At 40.3% G+C, this 21,413-nt stretch overlaps 1 protein-coding gene across 2 annotated transcripts in view; it reads left to right on the forward strand.

Moving 5' to 3' along the window:
- LOC121580908 (BMP/retinoic acid-inducible neural-specific protein 3) overlaps nucleotides 1-21,413 on the forward strand; it is a 109,464-nt gene that overhangs the window by 40,271 nt on the left and 47,780 nt on the right. For both annotated transcript variants that reach the window (XM_041896084.2, XM_041896083.2), the window contains exons 2-3: nucleotides 10,968-11,295; nucleotides 20,239-20,429. In XM_041896084.2, coding sequence (XP_041752018.1) covers nucleotides 11,018-11,295; nucleotides 20,239-20,429 — 469 coding nt within the window. In that variant the 5' untranslated portion in view covers nucleotides 10,968-11,017. The remainder of the gene's footprint in view (nucleotides 1-10,967; nucleotides 11,296-20,238; nucleotides 20,430-21,413) is intronic.

Consider the following 21,413-nt stretch of genomic DNA (forward strand, 5'->3'; position numbering starts at 1 on the left):
AAAGGTGCAAATTATAACCCATTGACTGCAATGGTTTCTTGAGGAACTCCAGGGTTCAGATCACAGATGTGTGCCTTAAATTGAGTCGGAGCTGAACATGCAAAGCTGAAAGAAGTTCAGAAAATGCCTGTGGATACAGGGTTTTACTCATAACGAGGAAGCAGCATCTTTATCTCTTGATTCATTTTTTATAGACTTTGGAATTCTGAAAGTTAATATCCACCGTGGGGCACGGTGGTACATCGGCTATAGGAGCGTGACAAATGTTCCCAATGTGCCAAATTAGACTAATGCAATTATCTTCTGGAAAGTGTTGAGGGAGAGCTGCCACAGCAGACCAGAAAATGGAATGATAACCTGTTCCTGTGTCTGGAACTATCTTGGTCAGACAGAGTGGGTTTGAGCCACTATAGAGTATGGCCTGTCAAAACAGAATTCAATAGCCAAGTCACATAAACTGAGGAAGGAACTACATTTTTTCAATTATGGCCGGATGAATGTTGACTGGCACACAATATGAGGGGTTGCTGAGATAGAGAGAGAGCGAGAGAGAGTGAGACAGAGAGGTGTTTGTTTTTGGTTGCTGAAGTCTACAGGGGAATGGCTGGTTTATAGAGAGAGGCACATGAGAGGAGTTGGCATGGTACCATTGCCGTTGGCCCTGAGCTGTGTACTGAACACTGAACGCGTTGGTGGGTCGGACCTCCCTTGGGCTGGATATTGGATCAGTCCTGCCCTGGCATATTGATCTCTCACCATTATGCAGCTTTAAAAGATTTCCATCCATTTCCCTAAGAATTATACGAGGGGAGTTATACTCATCATAGACATCTAGGCTAGGGTTTCCAATTGCACAATATCACTTCATGCCATGCTGGTAAAAGCAACTGGAAAATATCAACAAACTTTCAAGTTCCTAAAGATTTTTGTTTTAGTAAAGATACCTCTGCATTTTATGAAAACAAGTCTTAGGCCAATATGTTCAATAAAAGCAAACTGATTATCTTTGATAATTTTTTATACAAATCATTTCTATATTGTACGTAAATTTAACAGGGTAGTTTTGGCATACCAGAACCTCCCAAAATGATATTGCATGAAGCATTATGTTGAGTTTTTCTCAATTAGTGTTCATTGACCCTGATAAATGCATTTTTCTGCAGGATGAATCACTCTATCTAAAAACAACGATGACAAGCCCTGCTGCAGTCTGCTCATATTATTAGAGTGAGAAAACACACAACCACTTTAAACCATCACTCAGAGAAAATGATGTGTTGAATGACTATAGCAATTCTAATGAGCCTCAGGACACATTTCAAATGCATTCAGTGTACCGGAAAACAACCTTCTATAAACTTTCATCCTCTCTAAAGCTTTGTGTTGGGAATATCTATGATATGAGGATTCTTTAACTTTAACATTAACTTTTTCCATGGAGAGTTTTGCGCTTTTTATCCCCACCTAGGCTCTAATAGATTCCACCTGTCTATGGCTGTAGCCTATAGCTGACGATCACGATCACTTCCCTAAAATAAATCGTTACTTTCTTCTCGCCAAAACATGCTGGAAGGATATATGTCCTTTTACTCCAGAAGTATCACGAGATACGTGTGAATAAAATTCATGACCAAACTGACCATAAATGTTTTAGCAGGGTGTGTCCACAGGAGAGCTGGAATCAGTCACTACCCATGGGAATCATGAGATAGTCTTCCATGCCTGTTGGAATATAAAGAGTAACAATGTCTGCGGAATTGGGAAGATGATAAGCAGAGCTCTGGGCTCCATATTCTGCATGAATTCCCAGGTTGAGTATGAGATATCAGACGAGATGCATATTTTATGTATTGCATGCTGCTCACTCAGTCTACAGCAGCAGGGGTGGGGTGAGCATGCAAGCTGGGGGCAAGAATTACTTCACAAACACCTAAACTCAACAGTTTTGAAGCATGATAAACAACCATGGTAACAGAGCAAAATGAATCAATCAAAACTGTGTACTTACATGTCATCATGTAAGTTGATGATAAAAAGATTTTGGGGGCTGTTTTGTTAGACTTTGTTAGACTGCTGCTGGAAAAACGTATGTGTTATGGCTTTACATCCCCTGCTATATTTTGGATAAAGAGTTACCTGTCTAACAGAACACAGAGGGTGTTCTTTAATGGAAGCCTCCAACATAATCCAGGTAGAATCAGGGCAGCCCCTTATTTTTTCAATCTTTACTAACGACATGCCACTGGCTTTGAGTAAAGCCAGTGTGTCTATGTATGCAGATGACTCAACACTATACACCTCAGCTACTATAGTGACTGAAATGACTGCAACAGCACAGCTGGCCCTTGGATGTACACAGAGAGCAAACAATAATATGCATGTCAATCTCTCCTGGCTCAAAGTGGAGGAGAGATTGACTTCATCACTACTTGTATTTGTGAGAGGTATTGACATGTTGAAAGCACCGAGCTGTCTGTTTTAAACGATTAGCACACAGCACAGATACCCATGCATACCCCACATGACATGCCACCAGAGGTCTCTTCACAGTCCCGAAGTCCAGAACAGACTATGGGAGGTGCACAGTACTACATAGAGCCTTGACTACATGGAACTCTATTCCACATCAGGTAACTGATACAAGCAGTAGAATCAGATTTAAAGAACAGATAGAAATACACCTTATGGAACAGCGGGGACTGTGAAGCAACACAAACATAGGCACAGACACATGCATACACACACACGATAACATGTGCACTATACACACAGATTTTGTGTTGTAGATATGTGGTAGTGGAGTGAGGCTATATACAGCAGGTACCGGTACAGACTCAATGTGCGGGGGCACAGGTTAGTCGAGGTAATATGTACATTCATTTTTTAGTAATTTTTATTTTTTTTGTAATTTAGCAGACGCTCTTATCCAGAGCGACTTACAGTCCATGGGAATCGAACCCACAACCCTGGCATTGCAAACGCCCTGCTCTACCAACTGAGCTACATCCCTGCCGGCCATTCCCTCCCCTACCCTGGACAACTCTGGGCCAATTGTGCGCCGCCCCATGGGTCTCCCGGTCGCGGCCGGCTACGACAGAGCCTGGATTCGAACCAGGATCTCTAGTGGCACAGCTAGCACTGTGATGCAATGCCTTAGACCACTGCGCCACTCAGGAGGACCAAGTACATGTAGGTAGAGTTAAAGTGACTATGCATAGATAATAAACAGAGAGTAGCAGCAGCGTAAAAGAGGGGGTGGGGGCCAATGCAAATAGTCCGGGTAGCCATTTGATTAGCTGTTCAGGAGTCTTATTGCTTGGGGGTAGAAGCTGTTCAGAAGCCTTTTGGACCTAGACTTGGCACTCCGGTACAACTTGCCGTGCGGTAGCAGAGAGAACAGTTTATGACTAGGGTGGCTGAAGTCTTTGACAATTTGTAGGGCCTTCCTCTGACACCGCCTGGTATAGAGGTCCTGGATGGCAGGAAGCTTGGCCCCAGTGATGTACTGGGCTGTACGCACTACCCTCTGTAGTGCCTTGCGGTCGGAGGCTGAGCTGTTGCCATACCAGGCAGTGATGCAACCAGTCAGGATGCTCTCGATGGTGCAGCTGTATAACTTTTTGAGGATCTGAGGACCCATGCCAAATATTTTCTGTCTCCTGAGGAATAGGCTTTGTCGTGCCCTCTTCATGACTGTCTTGGTGTGTTTGGACCATGATAGTTTGTTAGGGATGTGGACACCAAGGAACTTGAAGCGCTCAACCTGCTCCACTACGGCCCTGTCGATGAGAATGGGGTCGTGCTCGGTCCTCTTCTTTTTCCTGAGGTCCACAATCATCTCCTTTGTCTTGGTCACGTTGAGGGAGAGGTTGTTATCCTGGCACCACACGGCCAGGTCTCTGACCTCCTCCCTATAGGCTGTCTCATCATTGTCGGTGATCAGGCCTACCACTGTTGTGTCGTCGGCAAACTTAATGATGGTGTTGGAGTCGTGCCTGGCCATGCAGTCATGGGTGAACAGGGAGTACAGAAGGGGACTGAGCACGCACCCCTGAGGGGCCCCCGTGTTGAGGATCAGCGTGGCAGATGTGTTGTTACCTACCCTTACCACCTGGGGGCGGCCCGTCAGGAAGTCCAGGATCCAGTTGCAGAGGGAGGTGTTTAGTCCCAGGGTCCTTAGCTTAGTGATGAGCTTTGAGGGCACTATGGTGTTGAACGCTGAGCTGTAGTCAATGAATAGCATTCTCACATAGGTGTTCCTTTTGTCCAGGTGGGAAAGGGCAGTGTGGAGCGCAATAGAGATTGTATCATCTGTGGATCTGTTGGGGCGGTATGCAAATTGGAGTGGGTCTAGGGTTTCTGGGATAATGGTGTTGATGTGAGCCATGACCAGCCTTTCAAAGCACTTCATGGCTGCAGATGTGAGTGCTACGGGTCGAATGTATTGTAATATTTTTTTTTATAGTGTAACTGCCTTAATTTTGACCAGGAAGAGTAGCTGCTGCCTTTGCAGCAGCTAATGGGGATCCATAACAAATACAAATCAGTTTCAAAAGCAACCAAAAATTATTTTGCTTCATAACAATCCACCCCACACAGTGAAAAGTGATTAATATTAGCCAAAAATATTTATATGATAAAGTAGCTCTAATCTACTTTTACTTCTTGCTCTAGATTGCTTCAGGCTTTAGAGATCAGTAAAATGATCTGGTATTGATGAGCCGTGGCACTGATTCATGGTCATGGATTTATTGAAAAGAGAAACACCTTAAATGACCTGCCTCTGCATTTCTGCATTCTCTCTCTCTCTCTAACGCAAGCACCACATGCCACACACAAACAAACACAAAGAGGAGCCAGCCAGTCAATACTTGCTGGCCTTAAGGCACATCGTGGGTACTTTTGCTAAAATAGTGGAACACTTTCTGCTTTTGTGTGACATTTTAACCTTCAGAGTCAACCTTTCAAATCTCCCCTCTGTTCCCATTCAGAATCAACAAGACTGGAGTGCAAAGTTGTGTGGAGAGTTTTACAAAGGTTTAAAAAGTGTTTACAATAAATGTAAGGCAGTGAATGACAGTTTTGTGGAAATAGTGGTTCACTTTACTTTCTGAAGTTTTCTGAAGAGTTGACAATCCAACTGTTATGGTGCTTGGTGCTGTGCTTTGTGGAAATGTAACTAAAAAGTATGTATAGAAGGGGGAAAAAATTGAGAAGGTCTGGCAGAGATGTTTATCCCAAATGTGGAAGCAAATTTGAAAGTAAGATCCTTTTCCCCTTACAGTTGAATCTAACCAAATAATAATTTTTGACAAAGGACTGTAGTTTGGGTTTTTTCAAACCTAGCTCAGTCGTCCCCCTCTGTACAGGACATATAATTGCTGAACATGTTAATTCTGCATTAATATGGGCATTAACTTTGTTACAATTAATTAACAATTAGATGTTTCTGGTTGGCTTGACACAATTTAGTATTCCTCTGCCACACTGAAAATTCTAATGAATGCCGCCGTAATATAATTACAGTTTCAGTTGCTATCAACAGAGAAGCACGAACTCCTCGTGGCTTTTCTTGAAAATAAGGTCTCATCAACCCTTTCAAAGCCAGCCATCAACCCATCGCTCATGGCTTTTCTGAAATGGATTCAGTATAAGCACAACTGACACCCACATCCGTGTCTTTCTAAATCAAGATGATTGTGGCCTGGCAATTGGTCTTGATTAACTATTACCACTGAAATCAATTACCATGACAATGCACAGCACATGTATGGATGACAGACATTTACATTTTACATTTTAGTCATTTAGCAGACGCTCTTATCCAGAGCGACTTACAGTTAGTGAGTGCATACATTTTTCATACAGACAATACGGTTTGCTACATGTTTTCAGCATACTAATGAGACCAGGTTTACAGTTGCATCATGAAAATGGGAAATTTTACACTGTGAAATTGTGGAATGCATTACGATTGAATTTAGCTTTTGATTGATGTTTTGCGTTTTTTTTTAAATGAAAACATGTATCCCACCTTTGGATATTTCCTTCAATACTTCAGTAGATACTGTATATAATTAAAGTTTACAGAGGCGATTCAAACTGAGGCCCTGCTGTGCTCTCAATTACCGAATGTGGGTGTATTGTTCTTGGCAGGAATTCTACAAACTCCCAAGTCAGTGTGGACCTATTGGGGGATTAGTCAACAAACTAATAGAGTTGTTGCAATATGCAGATGGGATTCTTTTGGAGGCAGTGTTACCCACAGTAAGCAGCTTGGGTAATTATCTGGGCTATGTATTTTCAGAGTGATGTATAGGCAATTACGTGGCGTTGTGTTTATGGAGAAACGACGGCAGCTGGACAGGTGAAGCAATAACACATCATCGATCCTTTGGTACTTTGGGATTTTCTTAAAATCAAACCACTGGAAAATATGAGACCTAAAGACAGAATGGTGTTCCTTAATTATCAAGTGCTATAGAAATTTAGCGTGTACTGATGGTCCTAATTGCCCGTATGGTTGTTTGCTTAATTTTGGCTCCATCGGAACCCCGATGTAGATCTAATAGTGATATTCCGCTTGACTCGTCTCTGGCTAGCTTTTAAGCCTTATCTCTGGAGACCATCTGCCCTGTGTAATGCTGACTGTACTCTTTATTAATGTGCAGTAAAGAGGTAAGCACCTGCTTTCCTGTTTGAAATATGTGTGGCATCTCACTTTTTAAGTGCCCTGAACAATGAGGTGTGGCTGAGAATCAGATTATTTTTACATTAATGCTTTTTCACACCCTCCTAATTGTTTTAGCTGATTAACTTGGCATGCTTCCAGTATTTAATTAAGACTCTTTTTCATTTTCAGGATTATGGCTTTTATTTATTTATCTTACATCTTGCAAAACAGTTACCTGGGGGCAAACTGTTACTGGAAGGACGAGATTTGAATCATCTTCATAAATTATTATCATATAGAAGTTACTGAGCAAGATGATTGACCTTTAATCAAATCAAATCAAGCTTTATTTATAAAGCACATTTCAGACATGGAATGCAACGCAATGTGCTTTACAGGAAAAAACTAATAAAAAACATTGAAAATAAAAGCTGAAATATTTACTACACAACAAACTTAAGATTAAAAAAACTAAAGAATGACACAAACTGAACAACTAAAACGCACCCTAAGGAAAAGCAAAGCTAAAAATATGTGTTTTAAGATCTCTTTTATATATGTCCACAGTTTCAGCCCCCCTCAGGTTGTCTGGCAGGCTATTCCAGAGGCTGGGGACATAGTAACTAAAGGCTGCCTCTCCCTGCCTCTTGGTCCTAGGAAGTTTAATCAGGAAGTTCTGTGCTGTTTCGCTGCTTGGCAACATCCAACCAGCAACTCTGATATAAAAAAATAAAAATAAACATCCCACAGCTTGATGCACGGGATGTTTATTTGGCAATGGTAGATTCTTATTTTTGAGGAAAATAAAATGTGCATCTCAGGGACCTGGTCTGCCTTTGCTTCTCTTTGAATGAGTGGGAAGCCTCGCATGTTTAAACACATACAGTATAGTTTTTGGGTTGGAATCACGAGGCTATCGGTGTGATGCAGCTCGACGCATAAGGACACAAATCTTGCTGAACCAAGATATATAACAGCTGTTTGGCTTACCATAGCGTAGGAGGTGTACTCCTCATAATTGCTCTCATCCTTTCATCAAACCACGCTTAAGCAAATTGCTAGGCTGAAACTGATGGAAAGTTCTGCCTTGGCTGACAGTTTTCATAATAGAGCCATAGTACAAACCCACTAACCTGGTACAATACATACACTTTTTCTTGCATAAAGCAATCCACCCTCAGCATGCAGTGATACAGAAATATTGTGGGACAGCTGGCGGGGTTGCTGAGTAGTTAAAACACTGAGTATGAGTACCTGAGTTCAAGAGGACATCTGGCATTCTGGTAATGGGACTACACCTGCTCTGCTGGGCCTGGCCATGAGGCAGGTGTCTGCCTACACTCACAAACAAACCCTTATTAAGTCAGACCCAATAAGGACTCACAGCTGCACTCATGCACACATTACTGGGCAGAACTTACAGGTATAGCATATACTATGTGCTCATTAAGCCACTGACCTGCCTGATACTGTGCCTTATGATATCCAATATAAAGCAGTGGAGAAACACACTATTTTTATGCTTTCTCCTAATGTATGGTCATTGCCGAAGTGCAGGTGTGAGACAAGTTAATTGTGTTTTTAAAGAGCAGTGTATGCCTGTGGGCCTTTGTTGGCCTTTGTTGGCCTTTGTGGGCCTGTGTGTATGTCTGAGTGTGCGTGCACGCGGAGTTGAGTGTGTGCGTATGTGGTATTCAGGGGTGTTAGGCACTGTGAACAATAACCACCTGCAAAACTTGGTGAATGCTACAAATGTGAATGGCACAAAAGGCACATAGTTCCCCAGACCATACTTGTCTGAAATGTTATTTCTAAGTGCGAGGCGGCCGGTAAAATGGTTTTCTATTCCACCCACCCTCGTACCTCCATACTGAATTCAAGACGTGTGTCTTCTCCTTGGTTTTCCTCTTGGGTAGAAAGGGGAAATAGGAAGGTACCTGAATTATGCAAGATGAACATTAAATGTCAAGGCTAAATTCAGTTTTGCCTTCATTGTCTCTCTGACATTTCTAGGATGTTCTATGCATTGTATAATTAGGAAGAACCTCTCGAGAGGAGCAATAAGCCCTGGTATGGAGATCTCAGTAAGAGGTGTTGCTCTTAGAACAGACTCATTTGAAAGGCAAATTTCAAGCAAGATTGGAAAGTCAGCACTATAATGTTTATGAATCAGTTGAGGCTCATTTTCCCCTCTAGCGTCATGAGATGACAACCATCATATAGGAAAAACTTTCATTGTGAGAAAAACTACACCACAAGTCATATTTTATTTATGCTAAAGTAGAATTTACACTTGAATTCAGCATGATGAAATAGCATTATAATCTCATCTCCTGTTTACAACTGCAAAGCCCAACTGTGAAAAGGTAAGTTATAATAGAGTCTTGGCTGTATGGGATACAGGCAATACAGGGGTACAGGGAGGGAGGGAGGGAGGGATTATACAGAATGAAAGGAGATGTGAAAGCAGCAGCAGCTGCCACACAGTTTCTCCTCTTTACTGTATTTCTCCCAAATTGCACCCTATTCCCTATATAGTGCACTACTTTTGACAAGAACCCTATGGAGCCCTGGTCAAAAGTGCACCAAATAGCGAATAGGGTACAATTTGGGACGCAAATGGGTTTTCCTCCCCAGTGGAGTGTGCAGTGTGCAATAGGAGAGAGATAGTGTTTTAGACAGGCCCTATCTTGATGAGTGGGCAGGCAGATGATAGGTAGAATTAACTACTGTGATGCACAAAGGTTAAATAAAGTATTCATTATTATTTCATAGTGATTTAATTCTCTACATAATGTATATTTTGTCTTAGCTTTTGAAATAATGTATGGAATTCGGATAAGTTGGAATGCCAGGTGCTTCAAGACAGGATCACACTACATCACATTTTACAATTCTACAGACAGACTTATCTTTCACATTGTGAAACAAGAGTGAGCGACTTGTGAGGTGTTCACTTCACAGAAGATGGTGGTTGGTGTTCTATGTAATGCACAATACGGACTAGGAGGCTTCATTTGTATGTGAGATACAATAAATCAAAAATGATTCCTGAGCAGTATTGAAGGATGCACATTGTACTTACTGTATGTAATTACTATACAAAGTCATTACTAAATTAACATTGTTAATACAATACTGTGACTCAAGTAATTATAACGTTACCACACAGGTATTAGAACAACTTTTTGTAAAATGTTACCTTTTATACTGTATAGCTGTAGTCTAATATAAAGTGGAGATGATAATGTTATCTTTTTCAAAGCTTTATCCTGCATACTTTCTCCAAGTGATTTGCCTATTAAAATGGTTAATTAGATAAATGACCTAACTAATTGCCTATTAAAACAACATAATCCCATGGTACTACAAGTGTAAATTAAAGAATGGTAATTTACTGTCTGAACATGCATTTTGTTCTCTCAAATTAATTTGCATTGTGTTCTTGATCAAAATAGAAGACCAACAGGGAATACTATTGGTCCCATATCACTTGTACAGTTTGTTCTAGCTTGTTCTATTCTTGGGCCTAAACGTTTGATTGTGCACTGCAGATTCAACACTACAGTAACTTATTCATAAATAACAAAAACAAAAACCCTCTTTTTTTAAGGATGTTTCAGACATGATAGCAATTCTTGTTTTGTCATAACAGCTTAGGATAATTGAGTGTGTCCTTACTTTTGTCAGCCTAAACAATCCAACAACGACAACTTAGACCTACAGTAGATCAATACTTGGCGTAAAGCTAGGTCCTCTTTTCAAGAGCAAGGTCCTTACAATTATGTTTTCATGTGATTTTGTCCACCGACACAAACTTGAAAGCAAAACTTAAAGAATCTACCTATGAGTGGATTCTACCTAGCAGTAGGTTTTTGACCATGGTAAAGAGCGCTACCGCATAAAATAACAGTGTGTTCTATTGAATTGAGACCTAAAATCTGTATTTTCTTTTCATTCTTTCACACGTCTAGACTATTACTTGGTGTATAGCTTTCCAACACTAGCCAAAGAAAGGCTCTTGCAGTGTTGTTAGTACAGGCCAAGATTGAAAGCCTCGACCTGGGAGGGAAGTCTAGCCAGTTGTACTATTAAGTTTTTGGCTATGGAAAAAGTTATAAAGTTATTGCATGTGTGTTTGATTGAATTGATCCCTAAGGGAAGCTAAGGCTGTGAGGCGGATACGTAAGTTAAATCAACACAAGTGTCAAGCGTAGTGTCTGTGATTTTCTATTCTTTCAAGTTGTCCTCTGAATTGAGCCCTAAAACATGTCCTCTCTCTTTTCCTTCATAGGTCAGGAGGGATTAGTTGAAGAATGCTGGTCCCAAGTGCCCAACAGGAAGATGGTGATGCGTTGGCCGAGCGCAACAGCTGTTAGATGGTTGCTGTTGATGCTCGTATGGCAGTGGACAGTGCTGGGCCACCTCGGCTGGGTTCTGGCCCTGGCTGAGGGGCAGCAGAGTAACAACCCCTCGCTCACTGCTGCCATCACCGGATGCCAGAGTGGCGACCAATTGGATTGGCTGCTGTCCGAGAAGGGACCTTTCCACCGTTGTCCAGAATACACAGAGTTCAAAGAACGCTTCCAGCAAGGCTTCTCCACACGCTATAAGATCTACAGGTGAGAATCTAGAGGCAAAGTGAGTGTGTTGCTGTACTGTATGTACTGTACTGTACCAAGCAAGAGCCAATATGATCTCCCATCAAGTTATTTTTCAACATCATTACCTTTATTCTAAATGTAATACCAAATGTGATGTACTCTATCTGATAAGCCTTCAATTTACATTTGAATATCCTCAGCTTAGAATATATATTTTACTTTGACCCTTTCATGCATTTTACTTTCCTCCATCACACAGCCAGGCCTATTTTATTTTGTTGTTGCTGCATGCTCCCCATGGTGCTTCATTCACCTCAGTCAAATTATAGCTCCAGTTTACTGGCAACATATTTTCTGCTGTGATGCTAATGCTACTTCAGTGTGGGCATGTTGAAGGGGTGTAGGTGAATTTCTTTACTGTAAGAAACCAATTCATTCAGAAATCTGCTTGTCACATAAGTTTTCTACTCGTACAACTTGAAATGATAGCTTCATTGCAGATGGTCTGAGTATAGCTAGACATGATAGGTGTAGTTTTCTGACAGAAGTTGGATGGATCATGCTTGCTTCTCTTTCATGCTCTGGGACAGTGTTAGAAATGACTAGGACAAGGAACTGAAATGCAGATTCTTACGGATGGATATCTTTTCAGGGGAGACATGTCATCAACTTTTGCAGTTGCAATATTGCTTTAGTTTTCAGAAATATCTGCAGTTTGTTTATTTCTAGTCTGCTGAATGCTTTCAGAGAGACCTAGGAAAAGAGCCAATCAAATGTAACTCATAAGATCAAAACTTGTCTTTATCATATTACTTAAAAATGCATTTTGGTGAAGTGTCTAGCTTAGTTTTTACCCCTGCAATTTGTGTTTGAATGAATCCCAGCATGCTGTTCTGCTGTTTTCCATTATCATGGATTGTATCTACTCTGTTGGTCAAGTTTGGCCTCTTTCTCTGCCGTCTTTGCCTCCTCTGCCCCCTACCCACATGTAGCTGACATTGACCAACTCCCCCCTGCATGCCAGATCCAAAACCCAGCACAGGGAGAGAAGCTGGGCAGAAAAAGGCCTGCAGATCTGTGACGGTATCAGGCAGAGAGCACATCCAGTACTGTTTGAAAGGTAGCTTAGCAGTGTGTGTATTGTGTGAGAGCGCAATGTTGTCCGAACAACACCTCAGTCGTCGATGGACATCAATGAGGTTTCCCCCACAAGCCGTTTGTGCTGCTAAGGCCTTTTGATATGTTAACTGATCTTATTAAAGGACACCCAGAGAGAAAGTAGGTGTGTACATTATGAGTAGGGAACACCAACTGGGTTATACAGAGGAAGGCTGATTTTATTCCCCCTCTCTGCCTGGTCACAGCTGCCCTACGGGTGGTGCACTGAAATATTTCTGCCAAAGCAAACTCAGTCATCCTTTCTGTTACCTTCTGGAGTGAAGGGGCTTTGTACTATTTGAAAAGCAAGCCTAACATTGTGTAATCTTTCAGTGTTGTGCAGGGAGAATCCGATTCTGTAAGTGCCATTGACATTGTAACTACACTGAACAAAAATATAAACGTGACATGTAAAGTGTTGGTCCAATGTTTCATGAGCTAAAATAAAAGATCCCAGAACTTTTCCATACGCACAAAAAGCTTATTTCGCTCAAATGTTGTACACTAATTTGTTTACATCCGTGTTAGTGAGCATTTCTCCTTTGCCAAGATAATCCATCCACCTGACTGGTGTGGCATATCAAGAAGCTGATTAAACAGCATGATCATTACACAGGTGCACCTTGTGCTGGGGACAATAAAAGGCCACTATAAAATGTGCAGTTTTGTCACACAACACAATGCCACAGATGTCTCAAGTTTTGAGGAAGCATGCAATTGGCATGCTGACTGCAGGAATGTCCACCAGAGCTGTTGCCAGAGAATTGAATGTTCATTTCTCTACCATAAGCCAACGTCGTTTTAGAGAATTTGGCAGTACGTCCAACCGGCCTCACAACCGCAGACCACGTGTATGGCGTTGTGTGGGCGAGTGGTTTGCTGATGTCAACATTGTGAACAGAGTACCCCATGGTGGCGGTGGGGTTATGGTATGGGCAGGCATAAGCTACAGACAACGAACACAATTGCATTTTATCGATGGCAATTTGAATGCACAGAGATACCGTGTCGAGATCCTGAGGCCCATTATCGTGGCATTCATCCACCGCCAGCACCTCATGTTTCAGCATGATAATGCACCGCCCAATGTCGCAAGGATCTGTACACAATTCCTGGAAGCTGAAAATGTCCCAATTCTTCCATGGCCTGCATACTCACCAGACATGTCACCCATTGAGCATGTTTAGGATGCTCTGGATCGATGGTACGACAGCGTGTTACCGTTCCCGCAAATATCCAGCAACTTCACACAGCCATTGAAGAGGAGTGGGATAACATTCCACAGGCCACAATCAACAGCCTGATCAACTCTATGCGAAGGAGATGTGTCGCGCTGCATGAGGCAAATAGTGGTCACACCAGATACTGACTGGTTTTCTGATCCACGCCCCCACCTTTAAAAAAAAAAAAGGTATCTGTAACCAACAGATGCATATCTGTATTCCAAGTCATGTGAAATCCATAGATTAGGGCCTAATTTATTTATTTCAATTGACTGATTTCCTTATATGAACTCTAACTCAGTAAAATCTTTGAAATTGTTGCATGTTGCATTTATATTTTTGTTCAGTATACGTAGCATGTATTTACTATGCATGTGAAATGTGTAAAGATGCAGTGGGGAGAACAAGTATTTGATACACTTCCGATTTTGCAGGTTTTCCTACTTACAAAGCATGTAGAGGTCTGTAATTTTTATCATAGGTACACTTCAACGGTGAGAGACGGAATCTAAAACAAAAATCCAGAAAATCACATTGTATGATTTTTAAGTAATTAATTTCCATTTTATTGCATGACATAAGTATTTGATCACCTACCAACCAGTACGAATTCTGGCTCTCACAGACCTGTTAGTTTTTCTTTAAGAAGCCCTCCTGTTCTCCACTAATTACCTGTATTAACTGCACCTGTTTGAACTCGTTACCTGTATAAAAGACACCTGTCCACACACTCAATCAAACAGACTCCAACCTCTCCACAATGGCCAAGACCAGAGAGCTGTGTAAGGACATCAGGGATAAAATTGTAGACCTGCACAAGGCTGGGATGGGCTACAGGACAATAGGCAAGAAGCTTGGTGAGAAGGCAACAACTGTTGCCGCAATTATTAGAAATTGGAAGAAGTTGAAGATGACGGTCAATCACCCTCGGTCTGGGGCTCCATGCAAGATCTCACCTCATGGGGCATCAATGATCATGAGGAAGGTGAGGGATCAGCCCAGAACTACACGGCGAGACCTGGTCAATGACCTGAAGCGAGCTGGGACCACAGTCTCAAAGAAAACCATTAGTAACACACTATGCCGTCATGGATTAAAATCCTGCAGCGCACGCAAGGTCCCCCTGTTCAAGCCAGCGCATGTCCAGGCCCGTCTGAAGTTTGCCAATGACCATGTGGTCTGATGAGACAAAAATATAGCTTTTTGGTCTAAACTCCACTCGCCGTGTTTGGAGGAAGAAGAAGGATGAGTACAACCCCAAGAACACCATCCCAACCGTGAAGCATGGAGGTGGAAACATCATTCTTTGGGGATGCTTTTCTGCAAAGGGGACAGGACGACTGCACCGTATTGAGGGGAGGATGGATGGGGCCATGTATCGCGAGATCTTGGCCAACAACCTCCTTCCCTCAGTAAGAACATTGAAGATGGGTCGTGGCTGGGTCTTCCTGCATGACAACGACCCGAAACACACAGCCAGGGCAACTAAGGAGTGGCTCCGTAAGAAGCATCTCAAGGTCCTGGAGTGGCCTAGCCAGTCTCCAGACCTGAACCCAATAGAAAATCTTTGGTGGGAGCTGAAAATCCATATTGCCCAGCGACAGCCCCGAAACCTGAAGGATCTGGAGAAGGTCTGTATGGAGGAGTGGGCCAAAATCCCTGCTGCAGTGTGTGCAAACCTGGTCAAGACCTACAGGAAACGTATGATCTCTGTAATTGCAAACAAAGGTTTCTGTACCAAATATTAAGTTCTGCTTTTCTGATGTATCAAATACTTATGTCATGCAATAAAATGCAAATTAATTACTTAAAAATCATACAATGTGATTTTCTGGATATTTTTTTAGATTCCGTCTCTCACAGTTGAAGTGTACCTATGATAAAAATTACATACCTCTACATGCTTTGTAAGTAGGAAAACCTGCAAAATCGGCAATGTATCAAATACTTGTACACTGTATATGTGATTTGAGTTTCGAGGAGCCCCCATGCCTATGAATAAATTGAATGTGTGGGTCACAGGGGGAAGGATGCTTAAATTCCCTGCAGAATCTAGCTATGGTGATTGTCAAACAAAGAGCTTCTGCTGCTGGCTGTGGTCTTGCCAGGTTTCTCTCACAGACAAGGTTTGCAACACAATAGATATCCCTTTGAAATAATGGTGACATGAATAAATACAATTGTATTTCATGTGGTCTGTACATAATGAACCACTTTGAATAAATACAATTGTATTTCATGTGGTCTGTACATAATGAACCACTTTGAATAAATACAATTGTATTTCATGTGGTCTGTACATAATGAACCACTTTGAATAAATACAATTGTATTTCATGTGGTCTGTACGTAATGAACCACTTTGAATAAATACAATTGTATTTCATGTGGTCTGTACGTAATGAACCACTTTGAATAAATACAATTGTATTTCATGTGGTCTGTACATAATGAACCACTTTGAATAAATACAATTGTATTTCATGTGGTCTGTACATAATGAACCACTTTGAATAAATACAATTGAATTTCATGTGGTCTGTACATAATGAACCACTTTGAAACAAGGTAGAGAAGCAGCCCTTTTTGCAGCTTGGGTATTCTTCTTTCATTGGCCTTCATTTGGTAGGAAATAGGAAAGAAAGGGAAGGATGTTTACAATATCCAGACAGGAAAATACTCTCCCAGGAGGTGTTTTGGGATGATAGATGCGTTCCCTTAAGAAACATTACTGCTGGCTCATTGTGCTTTTGGTGCCATGAGAGGTGGCAGCACTGACAGCCTATAGAGACCATACTGAGCGCATCCAGGCCCCTACGGCTCTTGTAACTGGTAACAGCTCATTCTGGAGGCAACAAGAGCTGTCAAGACAATAAAACAAGAAATGAGACATTGTCACAAATGATTACGTTAGGAGTTACAATGCTAGTAGAGAAATCTGAAACAATTCTGATGAAGAAGAGCATTTTCTTAATAAAGGGAAGATGATTAATGAGTGAAATGTCTGGCAGCTATAGATTTTTCAGGCCCTGAAATGTGATCTGTGAGAGATTGGTGTAGGGTTCTGAGGCGCTCCGGCTTTGTGTAGATGACTTGATGTAATTTCCACCTCTCTACACTAACCAAAATCTAATTTCATATTATGAATTGAATTTATGTTTTGCCTTCAGGAATATGAGTTTTGCTGACTAGTATTTCTTTTTTGGCATTGTGTTGTAATGTTTACGTTTTTGCTGAAAGCGTTATTTTGTTATTTTGTATTGGCTTAACGTTAGTTTTTTGTTGTAATCTTTCTTTAAAAATTAATGGGTAAAGCTTTCAAAATACAATAAAGCCCTTCAGTACGAACTGATCTTTAAAAGGACTCTTTCAAAAAGCAGACATCAGTTGTTCAATTTAGGTTCAGTAAAGGGACTGTTGGTTTCAGGGTGAATATAAAAACATTAACTAGAAATTAAAGGGACAAGCTGCCTGTCTCACATTAGGTCAGACAGGAGGGACAATTGATTACATTTCCTATTTTCTTATCAGCCATTTTCCATAATGTTAATTATTGATGGAATTGTCTGAGGGAAAAATTTAAATTATTTGCTGTTTTCATTTTCTAGCTTTTTATGCTATTGACTCCGGTTACACAGTTGAGAAATCTAATTACTCTGTTGAATGCTGTGACTCCCCATGTACAATTAACAAGATTAATTTGAATTCTAATGGAGAATCAGAATGTGCTATTCAACTTGTGGAAATGTATGTTTTTAGCCATTGGTGCACTCGCACAATACATTATCCAATTTAGTAGAAATGTTACAATTACTGAAAAGGAAGATCTTTGAGGTCAGAATTATTCTTCATTCAGCTAGACAATTTGAGTTCTCTGAGAGGAAATGTTTAACTGACTCAAATTAGATGGACAGTGTTCCAAGACACACCTATTCTGCTGAGCATAAACAGTCTAGTGGAATGTGCTATGCCAGCACATGATAGGGATACACAAGGGAGAAAGGGAAGAGCCACTAATTGCCGTTTGCATTTTTAGCTCTAAAGACCCTGTGAATCTCAAAGAGATGTGTGCAGTAAAGTATACTCCTATTGTCTAAACCTGTACTATTTCAGTAATGTATTTTGAGAAAGTCTTTGTATCTCTGCATCAGAGGTTTCTGCAAGTTACAACATACTTTTGTCCAGACCAGACCAGCCCTGTCTGGCCCTGAAAAATTTAGAGAATCAATATCAAAAGTGTACTTGAAAAGTCTTCCAAGAAATTGCTACAATACTTCACAAAAACACATTGAAATGATAGACCGCCTCCTCAGTTAATGAGGGCCAAATATTAATAAGCTGGAAACCCAGTTTTCAGCTTCCAGAGGAAATGGGGCAGATCAACCATTCCCCTCTTGCTTCTCAAAATAGCTCACAGAAATCTAACACGGAAAGAGAGGCATTCAACGCCTTGATTTGCCGGTGTGTGGCTAATATATACGGCAAGCAGCTGTTGTGATCCAGGTTAAACCCATACCTACTGTACAGTAGGTGATATTTTGCATGGCTTTAGGCTGCTTTATCCAAGCATGCTTTATGAAGAAAAAAATCTAAATCAACGCAGGTGTGGAATAAAGCCTCACCTGCAAGATCTAATAAAAAAGTGAGCTCCAAAAGTAAAAAAGTGACACATGTTGTGTTGTTTTGGCTCTGTACTCCAGCACTTTGAATTTGAAATGATACAATTACTATGAGGTTAACGTGCAGACTATCATCTTTAATTTGAGGGTATTTTCATCCATATCGGGTGAACCATTTAGAAATTACTTTTTGTACATAGTCCCCCCATTTTAGGGGACCAAAAGTATTGGGACAAATTCACTTATGTGTATTAAAGTAGTCCAAAGTTTAGTATTTCGTCCCATATTTCTAGCACGCAATGATTATATCAAGCTTGTGACTCTACAAACTTGTTGGATGCATTTGCTGTTTGTTTTATGCCCAATAGAAATGAATGGTAAAAATGTATTGTGTCATTTTGGAGTCACTTTTATTGTAAATAAGAATATAATATTTTTTTTAACACTTCTCCATTAATGTGGATGCTACCATGATTACGAATAGTCTTGAATTAATATGAATAAAGATGAGTGAGAAAGTTACAGACGCACAAATATCATACCCCCCCAAAAAAAAACACCAAAAAAAACATGCTAACCTCCCCTGTTATTGTAATGGTGAGAGGTTAGCATGTCTTGGGGTTATGATATTTATGCGTCTAACTTTCTCACTCATCAGTATTCACGATTCATTCAGGACTATCCGTAATCATAGCAGCATCCACATTAATGTAGAAGTGTTTAGAAACGTATTATATTCTTATTTACAATAAAAGTGACTCCAAAATACATTATTTACCATTCATTTCTATTAGGCACAAAATAATCTGAAACACAACCAAAACAAACAGCAAATGCATCCAACAAGTTTGAAGCTTCACAAGCTTGATGAAATCATTGCGTGCTAGGAATATGGGACCAAATACTACACTTTGGACTACTTTAATACACATATACATTACCAGTCAAAAGTTTGGACACACCTACTCATTCCAGGGTTTTTCTTTATTTTTACTATTTTCTACAGTAGAATAATAGTGAAGACATCAAAACTATGAAATAGCACATATGGAATCATGTAATAACCCAAAAAAGTGTTAAACAAATCAAATAATATTTTTTATTTGAGATTCTTCAAAGTTGCCACCCTTTGACTTGATGATAGCTTTGCACACTATTGGCATTCTCTCAACCAGCTTCATGAGGTAGTCACCTGGAATGCGTTTCAATTAACAGGTGTGCTTTGTGGAATTTCTTTACTTCTTAATGCATTTGAGCCAATCAGTTGTGTTGTGACAAGGTAGGGGTGGTATACAGAAGATAGCCCTATTTGGTAAAAGACCAAGTACATATTATACCAACAATGGAATATTTTTTAGTAGGCAAGACCATAAGCAAATAGGTAAACTGGGATATGACTAAAGAGTTGGACTGTAACTTTGTTCTTACAGTCTTTGAAATTGTACAAGTACCAAGTAACAGTATGCAATTACAGTTTAATTACATTGTCCTGTGGCATAATGCCTATGTAGTGTTAGGTTGGACTAAATATGTTTTGTATACTTTCTTTCATTGAATCATGATCAAACACTTTCCATGTTGTATATGTTGTCATGTAAGTGCAAATGTCTTTGATGTCTGACAATCATACATAACTAATGTAACAGCTGGTTGTGACAATATTGTAATGCTGACTTCAAATAATCTGCAAAATATGTGTTGATGTGGAATGTGAAGTTCTATTTTTCCCCTTGGGACAATAGCATTTTATTGTCGCTGTTTTGTTCTTTTTTTGTTCTGAAGGAATACATAGATATACTAATATTCAAATTGAATAATAGTTTTTATTGTAAATGTATGCACTCAAGCTATATTTTCTGCTGATATTTGTATTCTCTCACATATGCAAGTATCAACCTATGAAATAACCCAAACACCATGAATCAGATGGATTTCCAAATTCTACAATGGTTCACTTGCAGGGAATTCAGCCATTGGAAAGTGAACAGCTTGGCTACAGAGAAGAGGGACGTTTTTAAGGCCCCCTTGCCACTGGCGCCAGAGTTTTTACGCAACCTGAGGCTACTGGGTCGAAGGCCAAGTCTGCAACAGATCCACGAGAACTTGATCAAAAAATATGGGACTCACTTTTTGGTGTCTGCTACTCTAGGAGGTAAGCAGCTACACATACACTCTAGGCTAAGGGATGTTGTTGCTCATCGCAGTTTGTTCTCAAAATAACTTCAGTTTAACGTCATCTCCTCAGATATTGATCATGTTGACTGCCTCAAAACAAGCCAAAGGCTACACTGTGCTCATGATATCACTGTTGACAGTGTCATACTGGTAATTTATGTCAACAGAAACTTTATTTTTACTATTCAACATAAATTAACGTTAAAGCTAGAATCCTTAGTTGCTACATCCATTTTTGAATTTATAAAGAGATATACCCATTGTTATTGAAGAATATAACTTATAAATGCCTAATGAGCTTAGTTCAACTGTCATTTATAACCCAAAATATAAGCTTGTTTTACTCCAATGTTTGTAAACAAAGTAAATGTAAACAAACACTGTATAGCCTCAAAACATATTATGGATGTTCCTGCATTCATAGCTCTGTCTATGAATTTGAGAGTGGTTACATTTCTCCAGCCACATCTTTTAGCTTTTTAGCGAAACAGGGTAGGGTAGAACGCTTTGTAATTATTTATATTAAGGATTCTAGCTTCAATACATATTGTCAGTCATTCTCTGTTAGTATGGACAGAATCTACTTGGTGTTGATTAGACAATCCATGAAATTCCAATATTTCTATTTTGAGATGTGGAATGCATTACTCTGCCTAGCATCTAAATAATCGATTGAACAAACAGTCATGGTCCTGGTCTCTAAACATTTGCTGTGACATCAACCAGAATATTATGTCTGATGAGATGTAGGCACTAATTATGATGTCACTTAATGGTGGATTGATGAAGTGAAGTTACAGAGTTTAAATGACAGGAGAGATAAATGCAGTAGCAAAGCCATAGTGAGCTCTCATAATCAACGGCTCAAATCAAAAGGGATGGGACCACACTGCATGCTAATGAGATGATCGCAAATAGCAATGCACACATTCTTCTGCTGGGTGCTGATGGTATCTCATAG

Source organism: Coregonus clupeaformis, chromosome 14 (genome assembly GCF_020615455.1).
Source record: "Coregonus clupeaformis isolate EN_2021a chromosome 14, ASM2061545v1, whole genome shotgun sequence".
Lineage (NCBI taxonomy): Eukaryota > Metazoa > Chordata > Actinopteri > Salmoniformes > Salmonidae > Coregonus > Coregonus clupeaformis.